This window comes from Meleagris gallopavo, chromosome 13 (genome assembly GCF_000146605.3).
Source record: "Meleagris gallopavo isolate NT-WF06-2002-E0010 breed Aviagen turkey brand Nicholas breeding stock chromosome 13, Turkey_5.1, whole genome shotgun sequence".
NCBI lineage: Eukaryota > Metazoa > Chordata > Aves > Galliformes > Phasianidae > Meleagris > Meleagris gallopavo.
The window spans coordinates 10959504-10973775 of record NC_015023.2 but is presented as its reverse complement, the minus strand read 5'-3'; the positions used below and the strand labels follow the sequence as shown (position 1 = coordinate 10973775).

The window sequence follows — 14272 nt, the reverse complement described above, 5'->3', positions numbered from 1 at the left end:
AAAAAAAGTTCCTCAAAGACAGAGAAGGGAAAGAACAGAACAAAAGCCAGCTGTTGGTCACTGCAACAGAGATTTCAGCCCTAAAGGGCAACTACAAACACTACCATACCTCTGAAGTAGCTGCCACAGAGTGCTTGAAGGGCCTCCCTGTCAGTCCAGGTACAGCCCCAAAGGAGTGTGAGGGCATGGCACGCTGCTTCTGCTCTGCTGCAGCACATTGGCACGGGCTTTGTATGACCCTGAGTGCCACACTTCTGTGGGCCCTCATCACTTGATACCAGCAGTGCTCTCTTCCTGCTTTTAGAGGAACAATGCTACAGAAGCCACAAAGGGAGAACAACTGCCCACCTTTCCCTTTTCCCCTACAGTCACTCACCTGCCCCAGCTCCTGGCCTCTGCAGAGCCACAGCCCCGCTGTCCCTCCAGCTGCCGCAGTGCAAATGTCCTGTCCACCAGCTCCGTGCTGCTCACCTCCAGCCCCTTGATGAAGACACCGGTGTTGCCGTACCTGGCCGGCTCGCTCAGTGTCCTCTGGCAGCCCGACCACAGGCTCTCGCCGCAGGGCAGGTCGAAGCTTTGGGCCTTACGGAGCATCCTCTTGGGAGGCAGCTTCCCAGAAGTGGGAGTGGAGGCACAGGATGGCTTCATCTCCAGCGTTTCTAAGATGCTCTCCAGGTTTGACTTCTCCTCGGGCAGTTTTGGTGACTTGCAGGCCCCGCTTCCAAAAGAAACTCTGCCAACGTGAGGCCCGGCCACGAGAGCAGCTTGGGAGGCAAATTCTTCCCCAGCACCAAAATCACCAGGGCAGCTCAGGGAGGGCAAGGGAGCTTTCTCTTTAGTCCAGCCCGTGGAGCGACTGGGCCGGCCGTGGGACGTGCCAGGAGTTCTGTCCCACTGCGGACCGGGGGCAGCCCCCTCCGAATGCCTGCGGTGAGACACGCTGCCAGCCTCACTGCCCACCTGTGGCTGCTCCAACAGCAGTGCCCTCCTGGTTCTCAAAGCCGCTTCCAGCTTCTTTTCAAAAACCAGCTTGGTCTCCTGGCATTTGGACCATGCGAATTTCCACTGCTTGAGTCCCTTGTCGCTCTTCAGCTCGCAGGCCAGCTCCTTCATCTCCTGGAAGCGGGCATCGCTGATGTCTGGGTGCTGCTCCTTGTAGCTCTCCAGGCACTTGATGACCCCGGCGCAGTGCTCGGCGGAGCTGCACTCCTCCATGCTGATGCAGGCGAGGTGTCGCATCCCTTCCAAGGCCCACTCGTACGCCTGCGGAACAAAAGGCAGCAACCAGTCAGAGGCACTCAGGGAAGAATAACCCCAACTCGGTGCCCAAAGGGCCAGACAAGAGAAAGGATCAGTGTGTGGCCAACGCAGTTCCTCAAGTGTGAGTGAAGGGGGGGCTGCTATTGTCAATGGGGCTTAACAATTCAGCAGAACAAACAGCTCCTTATGTGGAGGGTTTCAGCTGTGCTGGCTGCTCAGCCACAGCCTCACTGCCACACCAGCAGCCACACTGCTGGGGATGTGTGCCTTCCCTGGGGGGATCCCAGGGAAGCTGCTGGCAGGAATTTGCACACCTCAGTGTGTGGCTCTGCAGGTTATTTCTATTGCTGTAGGAATGCTGGGAGCAGTTTCACAAGGCTCAGCTCTTGTGGAGCAGACACAGGCCTTGCAGGTACAGCTCTGCCCCGTCAGTCCAACAGAAGTGGGATGAAATGCCACCACACTACCAGCTTAGTTACAAAACTAAAGAAGAGTGCCTGTCTGCCACATACACTGTGCTCAGTCCCAGAACGAAGGACTGCTGAACACAGGGACTTGCCTTGCTCCGAGGACAGGCACTTTGAAGCTGCAGCTGCATGCTGTGTGTGCAGCCAGCTCCATTACTCATACAGAGCAAGGAGCTGCTTCAGAAGCCAGCAGCTGCAAGGGAAAACGCCTCTCAAGCAGCCCCACACAGCAGCAGCCCCTCATCCCCCATCATCAGCACAGGCCTGGGACCTGCCGCTCACTCAGTTCAGGCATTGTGCTGCTGGGGTCAGAGGGCCTTGCGGTGGGCAGATGAAATGCCAGACCCCAGTGGGTCTGATTTATCCAAGATCTGGAGACTTCTGTATTCCCTGGAAGACAGCCTGGCTTTTGCTGCCACCAGGAGGGCAGACATCCCATGCAGGACTTCCCCTAGACTGGGAACCTCACTTCCATTCTCAAACGGGAGAGAGGAGCAGTTTAGAGACTGCTTTTATTCTCATCTACAGATCAGCCCACAACCTCGGTAAGGAGGAACCAGGGCTGCAACCCACACAGAGATACAGCCCTACCAGCCCGCATCTTCATATGCTATCTGTCTGCTCCTGGCAAGGACTGTGAGGCAGCACAGAACTCAATCTCACAGCATTTCTACCCTCCCCAGTGCCTGTCACAGGCTAGTGAATAGCTCAGCTTTGTTCCCTGCACAATGGCAGTGGCCCTCCACACCCCACAGCTTGCCTGCTAACATGCTAAGTGGCCACCAAGGCTTTTTCCAGCCACGTCATCTGCTCCAACTGTTCCATTCAGCACATGAAACAGCAGTCCTGTCCACGGGCACAGTGTGCCCCAGCACACAGGTGGAAGCATCACCACACAGGTAAGAGCATTGCTGACACCTCTGTCCCAGAACATTACAAGCCACGTGGCTGACCCAGCCACACCACGATGGGCACTGAAGACATGGAGACTGGGGGAGCAAGCAGGACCATGATGGCTTTTCCACCCAGCTCTAAGTGCAGCGGGGCTCAATGTTCCCACTGAGGTGTGGAAGCAGGCAGGAGGAAGCCTGTACCTCGGCTTTCAATCTTCACCCTATAGACAAGTCGTTACTGCAGCTCTCAATTAGAGGGTGAAGAGAAGCGTGCCTCCTGCCTGCAGAGGGCTGGCCATGCAGAGGCAGCAAAAGGAGCAGCAGCAGGCTGTCCTGCTGGGTGTGGAGGGAGGGCTGGGCTCCTGGGGACCTGCTGGGCCACAGAACAGCCGAAGGCACCGCTGACCACACTTGTCCCTGCTTGGTTCACCACAGCAAGGCTGGCAGCACATCGAAGGCAGAAGCTCCCCATGCCCGTCTCTGCTGGCACTGCACAAGTGCCATCTGCACACAGAGGCCAAGGCCCAGCAGTCCCAGATCCCACCTGAGCCAAGGTTTGCTATCATCGGTTCCAGACTGAACCTAACACAAAGCCACCACGTTCCTCCCAGCCTCAGGGTCCCAGACACCAAGGGGTCCCTTATGCACAATGTAAACAGGGACTCGTGGCTGCCGACTGCCCTGTGTGCCAGCAGTTCAGATCAACCCCAGTTAAAAAGCTGTTTTACAGTGAATAAAAGCAAAGTTATCCAGACTGAAACCTTCCTGAAAGAGCTATCAGTCTGCAGGCAGCAACAAGCCTGCTGCTCTGTGAGCCTGGAGAAGGTCCTCAGCTCCACTCACACTTTGCTCAGCCTCCCCTCCTCAGCACTGACAGTGAAAGAGCAAGGCTGCGGGACCTGCAGAGGGCAGGGTGGTTAATTAGGAAAATACTCCCTCCTACCTGCCCAGTGGGATGGAGTGGGTCCATGTCTCACTGTGCATCACCACCTCCTGCAGCCGACTGGTGCAAGGCCACCTCCGCAGCCCACGGCTGGGCTCAGTTATTCACAAGCAAATGCTGCTAGCCTAAATACCAGATCGAGGAGCCCTGGAAACCAGAGAGCAGGCGGGGGGGAAGGGTCTGTGCTCACATGAGAACTACTGAAGCGTGAGGACGACGGCCTGCCTGGGAGCAGGCCAGGTCCCCTTTCTTTCACAGTGCAGAAACGGAGAGAAAACAGCCCCGCTAACCCCAAATGCAAGCAAGATGCAAAGCAAGTTGCCATCCAACACAGGAGAGCTGTGGAGAAAACAGGGCAGTCTCTTCTGGGTGTTGCAATGCTTTTCCCATGTCTCAACACTAAGGCCCCTGCTCACTTCTAGCAGGATTTGGGGCTGTATAAGCAAGCAGCTGCCCTTAGAGGTGTAAGAAAGCAGGCAATTTCAGATGGCAGCCTTTAAGCAAAGCCACCAGTCACAAGCACACTCTCTGTGCAGAGGTTTGCTGTTACCCTGTCCCCCACCCTGTTGCATTTGTCTGTTCCACACTGCACGCGAAGTCTTGCCTGGGATCCATTAGCAGCAGAAAGCAGACTAACCAGAACCACGTCCTGCAGGGCTGCAGCTCAGCTTTAAGCATCCTCCTGAAATACAAAGCTAAATGACTCCAGAGTTGCTGTGTCCCTGATGTCTCCCCCCTCTCTCCAAAGGAGAGACCACTAACATCACCAGTTTGCCTACACTAGCAAAGAACACTTTCAGTCCAGTATTTACATTGCTGCCTGTTACCAAGAGCTCAGTGCTGTACAAACACCACGAGGGGACAAAGGGTGACAGGCAGGCGCAGACTAAATCCCCTGGGTGTAAGAATAAGAGAACAGGCAGATGCCCACAGCTGGGCAGGGAAGGACAAGGCATGGGAAAGAGGCAGCAGTCAGCAGGGAATACAACGGACCACGCGGGCATCAGAGAGGGATGGATCCACAGACAGCCTCAACTGCAGAACAAGGACAGGGGAAACTCATTAGGGCAACATGGTTAGAAACTGCAGCAGCACTCCGGGAGAACGTGAACAGAGCTCGAAACTCCCTTCCTTTGCCCTTGGGCAGCTAAGCCTTGACAAGACCAGGAGAGGCTAAATTACAGGAGAAGATAATTGGATGAAATGGGATTGTGCACAATTTCTCCTCTCTTGACAGCAACACGACAACCTGAAGGGCACTTGTGGCTGGTTGCTCTGCAGTTGGCAAGTGCTTGTGCTTCTTTTTACTGCTGCAACTGCCAAGCAACACCTAGCGTGGCTCATTAGGAGCAGGCTGACTCAACTAATGAATCACAACAAGTCACAATAACCCTCGCTTCGCTGCGACTCAGAGCTTCCACAGAGCAACCTGTGCTGGACACACATGGATGAGTGTATTTATATATTTACATGCACTAAATGACTCCCTAGGAAGCTGGGCAGTGAACATCTGAGGTTTGCTCTCTCTGCAGCTGCAGAGAACCTCCCAGCAGCACACTAGGTGCAGTTTCCCCCCACTCTCCCCTTTTTGCTCCGTGCCTTTGAGTAGATTCTGCACTGCTTATTTTTGTCTCACCAGCAGGGCTGACTCAACATCTAAAAACCTCTGGAGCCCAGAGGACTGGGAATGAAGATTGCTCCCAGCACAATCAGAAACTTTAACATTTGTGCTTGCTACAAACCAGCCTCTGTGTTTGAAGCACTGCTCATCTCCTCATGAACTCTCACCGCAAAGCTTTTCTGTCAGTAAAACTCTGCTTACCATCCCTTCTTACTAAAGAGCAGATGCAGCCTCACTGCCTTCATATCATCCTCCCTCCTTCCTGATGTCTTACCAGTTACTCAGTGTGTACCAGCCCAGCCTCACCCTTGGGCACTGCCAGCAGCACAGCTGCACTTAGGGGCACGCAGCAAGACACACAGCAAAATGCACAGCAGTGCTGTGCTAAAGGAGCACAGAGAACTTGTGAAGCATAACTGCACGCTGAGATCTGCTGCCACCAACAGCTGGGACCCAGGGACAGGTCCTGCACCTGGCCAACCGGGCACTGCAGCCATGAAAATACCTCCAGGCTGATCTGAACGAAGTTGCACATGTTGAATTTTTACTGATGGCTGAAAAAACAGAGGCATGAAGGAGTAAGCATGTGTTTGTGAATGTGCAGCCACCGCCTGGAGAAGAAGGAGGAGGAAAAGGGCAGAGATTTCATGCTTTTTTTTAGCAAAGGGTAGCAATCTTTTTGGTGAGAGCTGCAGGCCTCATGCTGCCAGCAAATTCAAGACCAAACCACTGCAAAACTGGTGACTCACTGAAGCTGGTGTCTTGCACAGCAGCAGCAAATCCATCTCCACTCTGAGACTGATGTCATCTCAAGAGGTTTTTTGCATGTGTTGCTCTACACTTCTCTCAACAGCCTCATCCCCACACTGAGCAAATGCCCCCTGTAATAGCCTTATGCTGGCTCCTGGTTAATGATACCCTCCACACTCAGCTGGGGACCGTGAAACCTCCAGCATACCCTGGGGCCTGGCTGGGAAGCACTGGTGCTTTCACCATACTCTTCAATTCCCATCCTTTCCCCTGTGACACGCTGAGTCAAACTGCTTTGTTCTAAACGATGTGCTGCCATTTGGTTGGCTGAAGGGAAGGGCAGTCTGCCCAAACTGCCTTTTTCCAGCCCAAAAAACAATCCGTGGGGACCAGAGGAGAGAGCACACCAACCTGCGCATCGCTGTCCCACGGCACAGCTCCTTCCACTGCAGCTGAGCTAGGAGAAAGGCTCTGCTTCAGGAGATGTGGGGCTGCAACCAAACCCAGCACCAGCACGTCTGTCAGGCCTCCCTTCCTCAGCCCCTGGTTTAAGGAACACGCTGAGATGCTCTGAAAGGCTCTGAGCCCCCCTAGAGCAACCAGAGGAGCCTGGGCAGAGCCAGTGGCTCTTGGGAGAACCCTGTCCATATGGCAGGGCTTTGATATGCAGATCGGAGCCATTGTGAGCCACAGCTCCATCTGTAAGCCGAGGGCAGCTCCATGGCCAGATTGCCCTAACAGATCTATTTAACTCCCGTGACTAAAGGGAATTCCAGACTCCAGGAGGATCCAAGTATCCAGATGGATGCCAGCACACGAGCATTCACAAAGCCTGCCGTCCTGCACAGCTCCTGTCCCAAGATCCAAGCAAAAAAAAGCATCCAAACCCGACATCCTGCTCGCCTGCCCAAGGCTGGGGGCCAGCTGAGGGAAGACCTCTGCTAGCATCGCATCTTGCACCTCAAGTGCAATGCATTCCTGCTGCAGTTCAGCTGGAACCTAAGCTAGGAAATCCCTACGTCTGCTGATAGGAAACATTGCTTCCCTGCCAACAGGGACTGCCTACCAGGGTCCTGATCCTGGAAGAGATCTGCTTTCACTGCTGCACCAAAGGGGAGCAAACCCCACGCTTTTGGATAACTGTCAGATTATGCCCACCAAGAAACTGTTAAAGAGCACAGTGACCAAAGTTTCTGCAGCACACTGAGGTCCAAATACGTTGGCATTCCTGGGATCAGCATGGCAGCTGAGGGGCAGGCAGCCAACGTCCCAGAAGCTAAGTGCTGGGGCCCTCCAGCCCCCCTGCCAACACTGAAATAGGGAGAAGAAGCAAGGACCCCAACTGCCAGGTCACACAAGCAGAGGCTGAAGAACCGTGGCAGGTGCTGGAAAACATCTCACCCCAAGAACTCACACCTTCAACCTTGAACTGTGCTTGGATGTGGCACGTGGAAAAACCCCAACTAATCCACTGTTGCCTCTGATGAGGCAACTCTTACACGAGTTCCTCTGCCTTACACACCTCTGCCGTGCACCCAGAAAGGAGCACTGAATGCTGGAGCTTCCACCACTCAGCCTTCTGTAGTCACAGAGCTTGCTGGGTGCTACAAACACTGCTGTGACACCAACTCGGCAATGAAGATGTTGATGAAAAAAAAAGAGAAAATAACCTAGATGACAGTAGATCTAGCAAGCAAATTACCGGAGAATCCATAAAATGTTTTCCAAGCAACTAATTTTGAAAGGCAGTAATTTGGGAAAGCTAACACAGACTGGATTTATGTTGTCAGGGCTTCTTGTTTATGCAAGAGGTAAACTTCAAAGTTCAGAAACTTTCTGATAAAAGAACACCCTTTGGTGGACTTACTAACATTGCAGGAAGGCTTCTCCAGCAAAAACCTGGCAGGAAGGAGAAGGTTTCATGCATTAACCTTGCGTGAACTCAACAAGAGGATCGGCTTTCCAACCTCTAGGCTCAATCCCCCACGTGCGTATGAAAATGGACACCCCTGAAATGAGAGAGCAAATCAGGAGAGATGTCTGTCTAGGGCACCATTTTGACAGAGTAGCTGAGGAAGGAGAGAGAAGACAGAGGGAGAGATGAGCCAGCTGCTGTCAGACACCAAGGGCTTCCCCTAGAGCAGCTTCACAGCGTCAGGAAGGCACAGTGTTGTGCTACTCAGACCTTCCTTCATCATCTTCAGTACTTCTAGCAGGAAGCAAATGAAAGCTGTTAATTAGAAATTTCATGCAGCCTTTCCCCAGAAAAGTCAAGTCGATCTCTGTGCCAAGGCAGAGGGAGAACAGCACCTGTTATTAAAGAGACTGTGCTGTAAGCCATGGTGAAGGCCCCACTCTCCCAGCAGTGCTGGGGGCAGAATTGTGTTCTGACCTGCACAGGTCTGCTATGAACAGACAAACACAGGGGCACAACGACCTGTGTGCCTGCCTGGAATAAGTATCTGTAACAGCGACACATCAGGCGTCTCTTTTTATGCTTTGGTGTAAGCTTACACTCCGCAGTTCCTTTCCAAGCCCATTCCCAGAGCAGGGAATCACAATGCCCTCTAAGCACAATTAACTCTCTGCCTGTGCCAAACAGCCTGCGATAGAACCACCACACTTCAAGGTCCCAGCAGTTACCCGGCTCCTCTCCAGCTTCCCGCAGACCAACATTCACAACCTTGCTTCCCTCACCAAAGGCTGAGCAGAAAGGCACATCAGTAACTTGCTGCTTGAAGGGGACTGACCCTTTAAATCACGGCCTGGGATGCTACATCTGGTACGGCAGCAGAATTCAGGCAGAAAAGCAGAAGTCTCAGCAGGTAGCTGCTGTGACTTTTGGGGAGAGCTGCCAGGTGTCTGCTGAACGCAGCCAATTCTCACGCTCTGATTTTAGCTGTCACACAGAGGTCGGCTCTGTCCCTGGGAACACGGCAGCAGTGAGTCTCAGCAGCCCAAAGCCTGCACCAACTCCACTGTGCTGCCCACAACCCGACAGCAGCCCGGGGGGACCAAAACATCTGCCCTGTGTGCGCAGCCAGGTGGCTTGGGGCGTGCGGTCTGGTCCCACCAGCGACTTTTAGATGCAGTTAAACTCTACCTGCTAGGAAGAACAAGAAACATCCTCTAAGAAAGAAGAACAGGGACAGACGCTGTTGCATTACAGAGAGCGCAGCCCTGGAGTTCAGAGGGACCATGGAAAGACACACAGAGCTCTGCGCACACAAAAGACACACACAGAGCACTCTGATTCATGCTGGACACACACAAGCCTCCTTTACACTGTTTCCAAACAAATCTCAATGCAACCAACACGTCAGCCGGTCCCGCTGGACACTTGGTACTTACAGGAGCGTTTGCTGTGTCTGTCTGCGGCCGCAGTCGGACGGGGTGAGTTTAGCTCAAAGGGAGAGTGCATAGAGATCCACAGGGCAGGGCTGGGCTGTGGGGAGGAAGGGCCCCAGCCCCTCTTTGGGCCCCATAGGCAGCAGCACTTGTTCACAGGATGGAGCGCAAGAACGCTGGCATGCCTGCAGCAGCAAGGACAATGGGGAGGGATGAGGAGGCGCTGCCATAATCAAATGCAGGCCAGCTGGCCCTCCCCCAGGAAGGGTAGGCACCTCCTTCACTTGCCAAAGGCTTTGTTTTCTAAGCCACAAAGAACAAAGTGGTGCCGGGGTGAGTGAGAGAAGAGCCATCCACCGTGCAAGCAGAGCCGCACGTGAGCGCACGCAGTCTGTTCACAAATGCCAGTGCAGATGGAGAGAGGCTGGGCCACGCTTGGCACGTGCTGAGCAGGGCTCAGAAGCAGCAGGTCCTGGCTGGAGTTCCCTGCTCCCTTAGGACCTGCACGGGCTGGGCTCCTTTGATGGGATCCAAGGCTCAGAGAAATGCTGCTGAAGAAAAGGCTCCAGAACACAGTCCAAAGAAATCCCAACAAGGGAAATGCTATCATTTGTTAAGTAACCTCACACCAACAATCCCGAACACGGAGCCTCTGAACGGCTTTCCTCAGAAAGCAGGCGCAAGGCAAGGTTCCAAGGCTCCCACCAAAACAGACCTCTTGCACAACACCCTGACAAGCCAGAATAGAGCCTCTGGGGCTGAGGCTGCTCCCGGCCCTCCTGTAATGATGTGGGCAGTTCAGCTCTAAGGGCTCTGATACCAGCTGCGTCACAGCTGCAGGGTATGCAGGTGCTGAGCCAGTGAGATGCTGCTCTGCCCTATCCAGTTGGGTCAGTGCTTTCTTCCAGCAGGGATGTTTTGCCAAAAGCATTGTAAGTCTTCACTACTGACCTCCTGCAGGACTGCCTGACATCTCAGTGCTGGCAAAGGCTGAGCTGTGGGCTCTGGCTCATCAGATATGCCACATTAGTTAGCTGCAGAAAAGGCACACGGCTCCTAGTGGGTGGGGGAGATCTTCAAGCTGGGATCACAGGCAGAAGGCACTTTGCTCACCACAAAGTCATGAGCATGCAGAGACAGTAAGAATGAGCTGGGAAATAACTTTGCCTAAAGAAAGCTTGAGAGTGGGAGAAGTCTGAAGGCTAACAAGGTAAGCACAGAGAAGGAGACTTGCTCTAGCTCCTGGTAATGATAGGGTGCTTGTTGCAGTGCCAGTGTGAAGCCAGGATAGGCAGTGAGTGAGGGATGCTAAGGGTCCCCCCTCCAGGAACCTCAGAAGAAGCCAACAGTGGTGCTTTTGGTACAACACACACACCCTTGCTTGCTCAGCTTCCCACTTCTCCCCCAAGGCACTGCCAGATCCCATCACAGCTGTGGAACTGAGTAAACAAGGGACAGAGGCCAAACCAGGCTCAAAGCCACAGGAAGATGGCACGTCCCACTGTATGCCTGTGCTGAGTCTGTGGTACTAAAACAATGCTCTGCCCGCAGTCGGAGATGGACAGCAGCTTCCTGCACCACTCCTGCCTCAGCCCAGCCACCCACAGCCCTTTCCAGGCACCAAGAAAGGAAGCAGGGACTAATGGAAACATCCAGCCTGGCACAGGTTGTGGCTTTGGGGAGGGAATCCTGCCAGCCCGTGTGTGAGCTCCATGTGGTCTGGCCCTGCCCAGCTTGCTCAGCTCTGATGGGCCACTGGGGCTGCCAAACAGTGAAAAAACACAGCACAGCAGCGTGAGGAGCCGTATGAGGTGCTCCTGACCCCCTCCACAGCCTGTCTGGCAGCCACATTCTGCACCCTACGCACCGTGTGTTCACCACGTGCAGACAGGAGGCCAGCAGAACGCTCCCACCCCTAGCAGACTGCGTGGTATGAGGGTACAAACACCACAATCCCTGTGGTGGGTGCTCCGCTCCCTTGGCACACGTTGAGACGTTTGGAGACATCTGAGCCTGCCAGCTCATTACCATAGTGTACATTGCTTACGCATCTCCAGGCTTTTCCCCGAATCCTGGGGTCTGGCATGCTGCAAGCTCTTTACAAGAAGGAAATAAAGGACATTACTCTGTTTAGACTCCTGCTGTTGATCCCTTCAGATATTAGAGAAGAGAGAAGGGGCTTAGGCAGGCACTTACAAGATCACAGCAGTAAGGCCAAAGCAGCTCAGCATCACAGAAGAGCGAAATCAGTTTAGATAAGATCTTCTGCTTCTCCCCCACCTCCCAGACAGCACCTCTGGCTTTGCTTTCGGAAGACAGAAAGCTGGAGATCAAGATTAAAATAACGGGCACAAAGAACATAAACGCTGCACAGCAGTTTCTGCACTCATCCTACAGCTGCAGGACGCATCCCCTCCACACCCCTGGTTTCAGTTGGCCACTGGTTCACAATACCCATATGCTTTATTTACAACACTAACACTGTTCATAGTTCTGTTGAAACTGGTAAGACCAAAATCCTGCTCCCTCACTACACAGGATACCTCCCCTCTGCACCAAAGCAGCAAGCAAACATGCCGTGCCACTGCCATCAGCCTGCACTACAGTGTGCAGCATGGAACTAAAGGGGTGCTGCTGCCACCAGGGACTGCATTCAATCATCATCTATCAAAAAGAAGTTGAATAAACAGCGTGCTAAGAAAAGAAACGGCCCATCTCTGGGGGCCGTGCACCGTCTGTGCCCCAGGAATGGTCCAAATAAGGCTTAGCTCTGACGAGTGTTCCTACACAGCTTCAAAGCCTTGGCTGACCACCCTGGCAGCCCAGGAGCTACCATGGGCTGTAGTACCCACACCTGAACAGAGGAGACAGTGGCCACCAGGTGCTGCAGCTCACGGCCGCGCTCCAGAGATCCCCAACTTCAGCTGGGTTGGGTCGCACAGGACTGATGTTTGACTTGGCCAGAGACTTGCCAAGGTTTTGCACAAGGTGTGGCACCTCTGCGTGCCTCAGTTTGTGAGCAATACAGCAACAGCCTTCTTTACCAGGACTTCACTGAGAAAGGAACGACACACTGCCACAGAAAAAGGATCTCCCACCTGCACAGCAAGCTGCAGAGATGAGCTAGAGCAGACCTGCTGAGCATCAGCAAACAAGCAGCCCTCACATGGCACGACAGCAAGGCTCTGCAGTGCCTTCTTCACTTTCCTCCCTCACACAGGACGCTTCTGAATGTTTTTCATGTTTAGCTGAGTTTCCACCCCCTTCTCTGAGCACTTCTGGCTGCCAAGGCAGTTCAGAGACAGCAACTAAGTGGCACCTACATCTGGTACAGCTTAACTTTCAATGTCTATTCTTTCTGGAATTTGAGAACTTAAAACCCAATGTTTGTACAAGTGTGGAGTAAGTGGAGCACGGACTCCCTGGTCCTCTGTGCCTGCCAGAGCTGTACTTTCAAGTGCACATACAAAATCCTACTGTTTATTCATATGCAACTTTAGAAATTAAATCACACCAAATGCAACTGCATTCCTCCTGAAAGGCACATTTGCATTCAACCAAACAGGTGAAAAGGTCACACGCTCACTGCAGCCACCACAAGCACCCTCTCCTCCTGGCTTTGCAGATACCAAGGCCCAGTCAGTGTTCGTGTCCCTTGGCCACACTCCCCAGCACCCTGCTCTGGCACTCCACATCCTTCTGCATGTCTCCAAAAGAGAAGAACTGGACTAAATTAAGGATTGAATAGTGGGGTGCTACTCAGGATGTGCCAACAGGCTCAGTTTACCAGCATGTAAAGATACAGCACCAACAAAATGTGGGCAACCTACCTTGGCGTGGTGGCCTAACCCAGCACTGCCACACTTCTATCCCCTGCTGCCACAAAGAGGGCCTACAAGTTAGAGCTCAGACAGAAGAACTCTGTTCTTAATAGACATAGATGCTGTCTTAAACACAGACCAATCCTTTCTTCCACATACAGACTTGAAAAAAAATCAATGCAAATTATGATTTGTCAGCTCCCTGTTGGCGTGCACACTAAATTTTGTGTCTTTCATAAACCACCACGCTCGGACTGAGTCTGAGCAGGTTTTTACACCCTCCTCCATGCAGCAGTTGCCTTGTCTCACCTTGTCAAAGAATTCATACAGCCTGACTGTCTCACAGACTCGATGCCTGCTTTCATCCAGTTGAGTGCAGAATTCTTCCAGTTGATCTCTGTAGGTCTGCAGCTTCACTCTGTAAGAATGTACATCCACAGAGGAAAAGTCTTCCCAACGATCCATCTTCTTAAGTGCTTCCTGTCCCCTTCTGCAATACTCCTGAAAGCAAAATGCATTTGCATATGAGGACAGAGACCTGACGCCGATAGTAGATCAGTCATTAAGCTGGGACTAATTAGGGCAGAGTTTAGGTTTGATTCAAATGAGCAGAGGTGTACTTGTTTACAGCAGAATTTTGCAGAGTCCTGACATCTGTTATGATTTACATTAGCCACCTGGCAGCTTGTAAAGGTCTACCCAGGAAGACCAAGAAGTCAACTAGAATCAAAAAAGATGATGTTTCCTCTTTCCTGAGAGGTAGAGCTGGTGGTTCTGTCTACAAGAGGAGAGCAGGGAAGCTAAGCAGCATAAAGGAGTGACACCAACACCTTGGTGATGAACCCTCTACCAATGCTGTCACAGCATCATGGCTTTGGCTGAGCATGCACGCATGCTGCCAACTCAGACTCAGGAGAACACGTTTTTCCAATCAGACAAGACTTACACTGGCAACAAGATCAAACTCCCTGAACTGCTTCTGTGCTTGAAGCAGCATCTCCAAAGAATCGTCCAGGTTGATCATCTCCTTCAGCTTTTTTCTGCCAACATTCTCAATCCAACTGCTGACCTAGGAGAAAAGGGAAAAGCTCCACTATTAGTCACTCTGTGCTACTCACCAAGGCAGGCCTTTATGTGGAAAGAACAGGGAATTGCTCTCGTAACACTGG

The 14272-nt window shown here is 52.8% G+C and overlaps 1 protein-coding gene across 4 annotated transcripts in view; it reads right to left on the bottom strand.

The window, feature by feature from the left end:
- Nucleotides 1–52: 52 nt before the first annotated feature.
- The window catches only part of LOC100550505 (rho guanine nucleotide exchange factor 40-like), a 71774-nt gene continuing 57554 nt past the window's right edge, over nt 53–14272 (bottom strand). For 2 of the 4 annotated variants that reach the window (XM_019619785.2, XM_010717889.3), the window contains exons 12-15: nt 14050–14172; nt 13413–13604; nt 377–1263; nt 55–294 (exon numbers count right to left, since the gene is read on the bottom strand). In XM_019619785.2, coding sequence (XP_019475330.1) covers nt 81–294; nt 377–1263; nt 13413–13604; nt 14050–14172 — 1416 coding nt within the window. In that variant the 3' untranslated portion in view covers nt 55–80. Of the gene's footprint in view, nt 295–376; nt 1264–13412; nt 13605–14049; nt 14173–14272 lie in introns of all 4 variants that reach the window. The other 2 variants (XM_010717888.3, XM_019619786.2) reach the window with 2 other exon arrangements.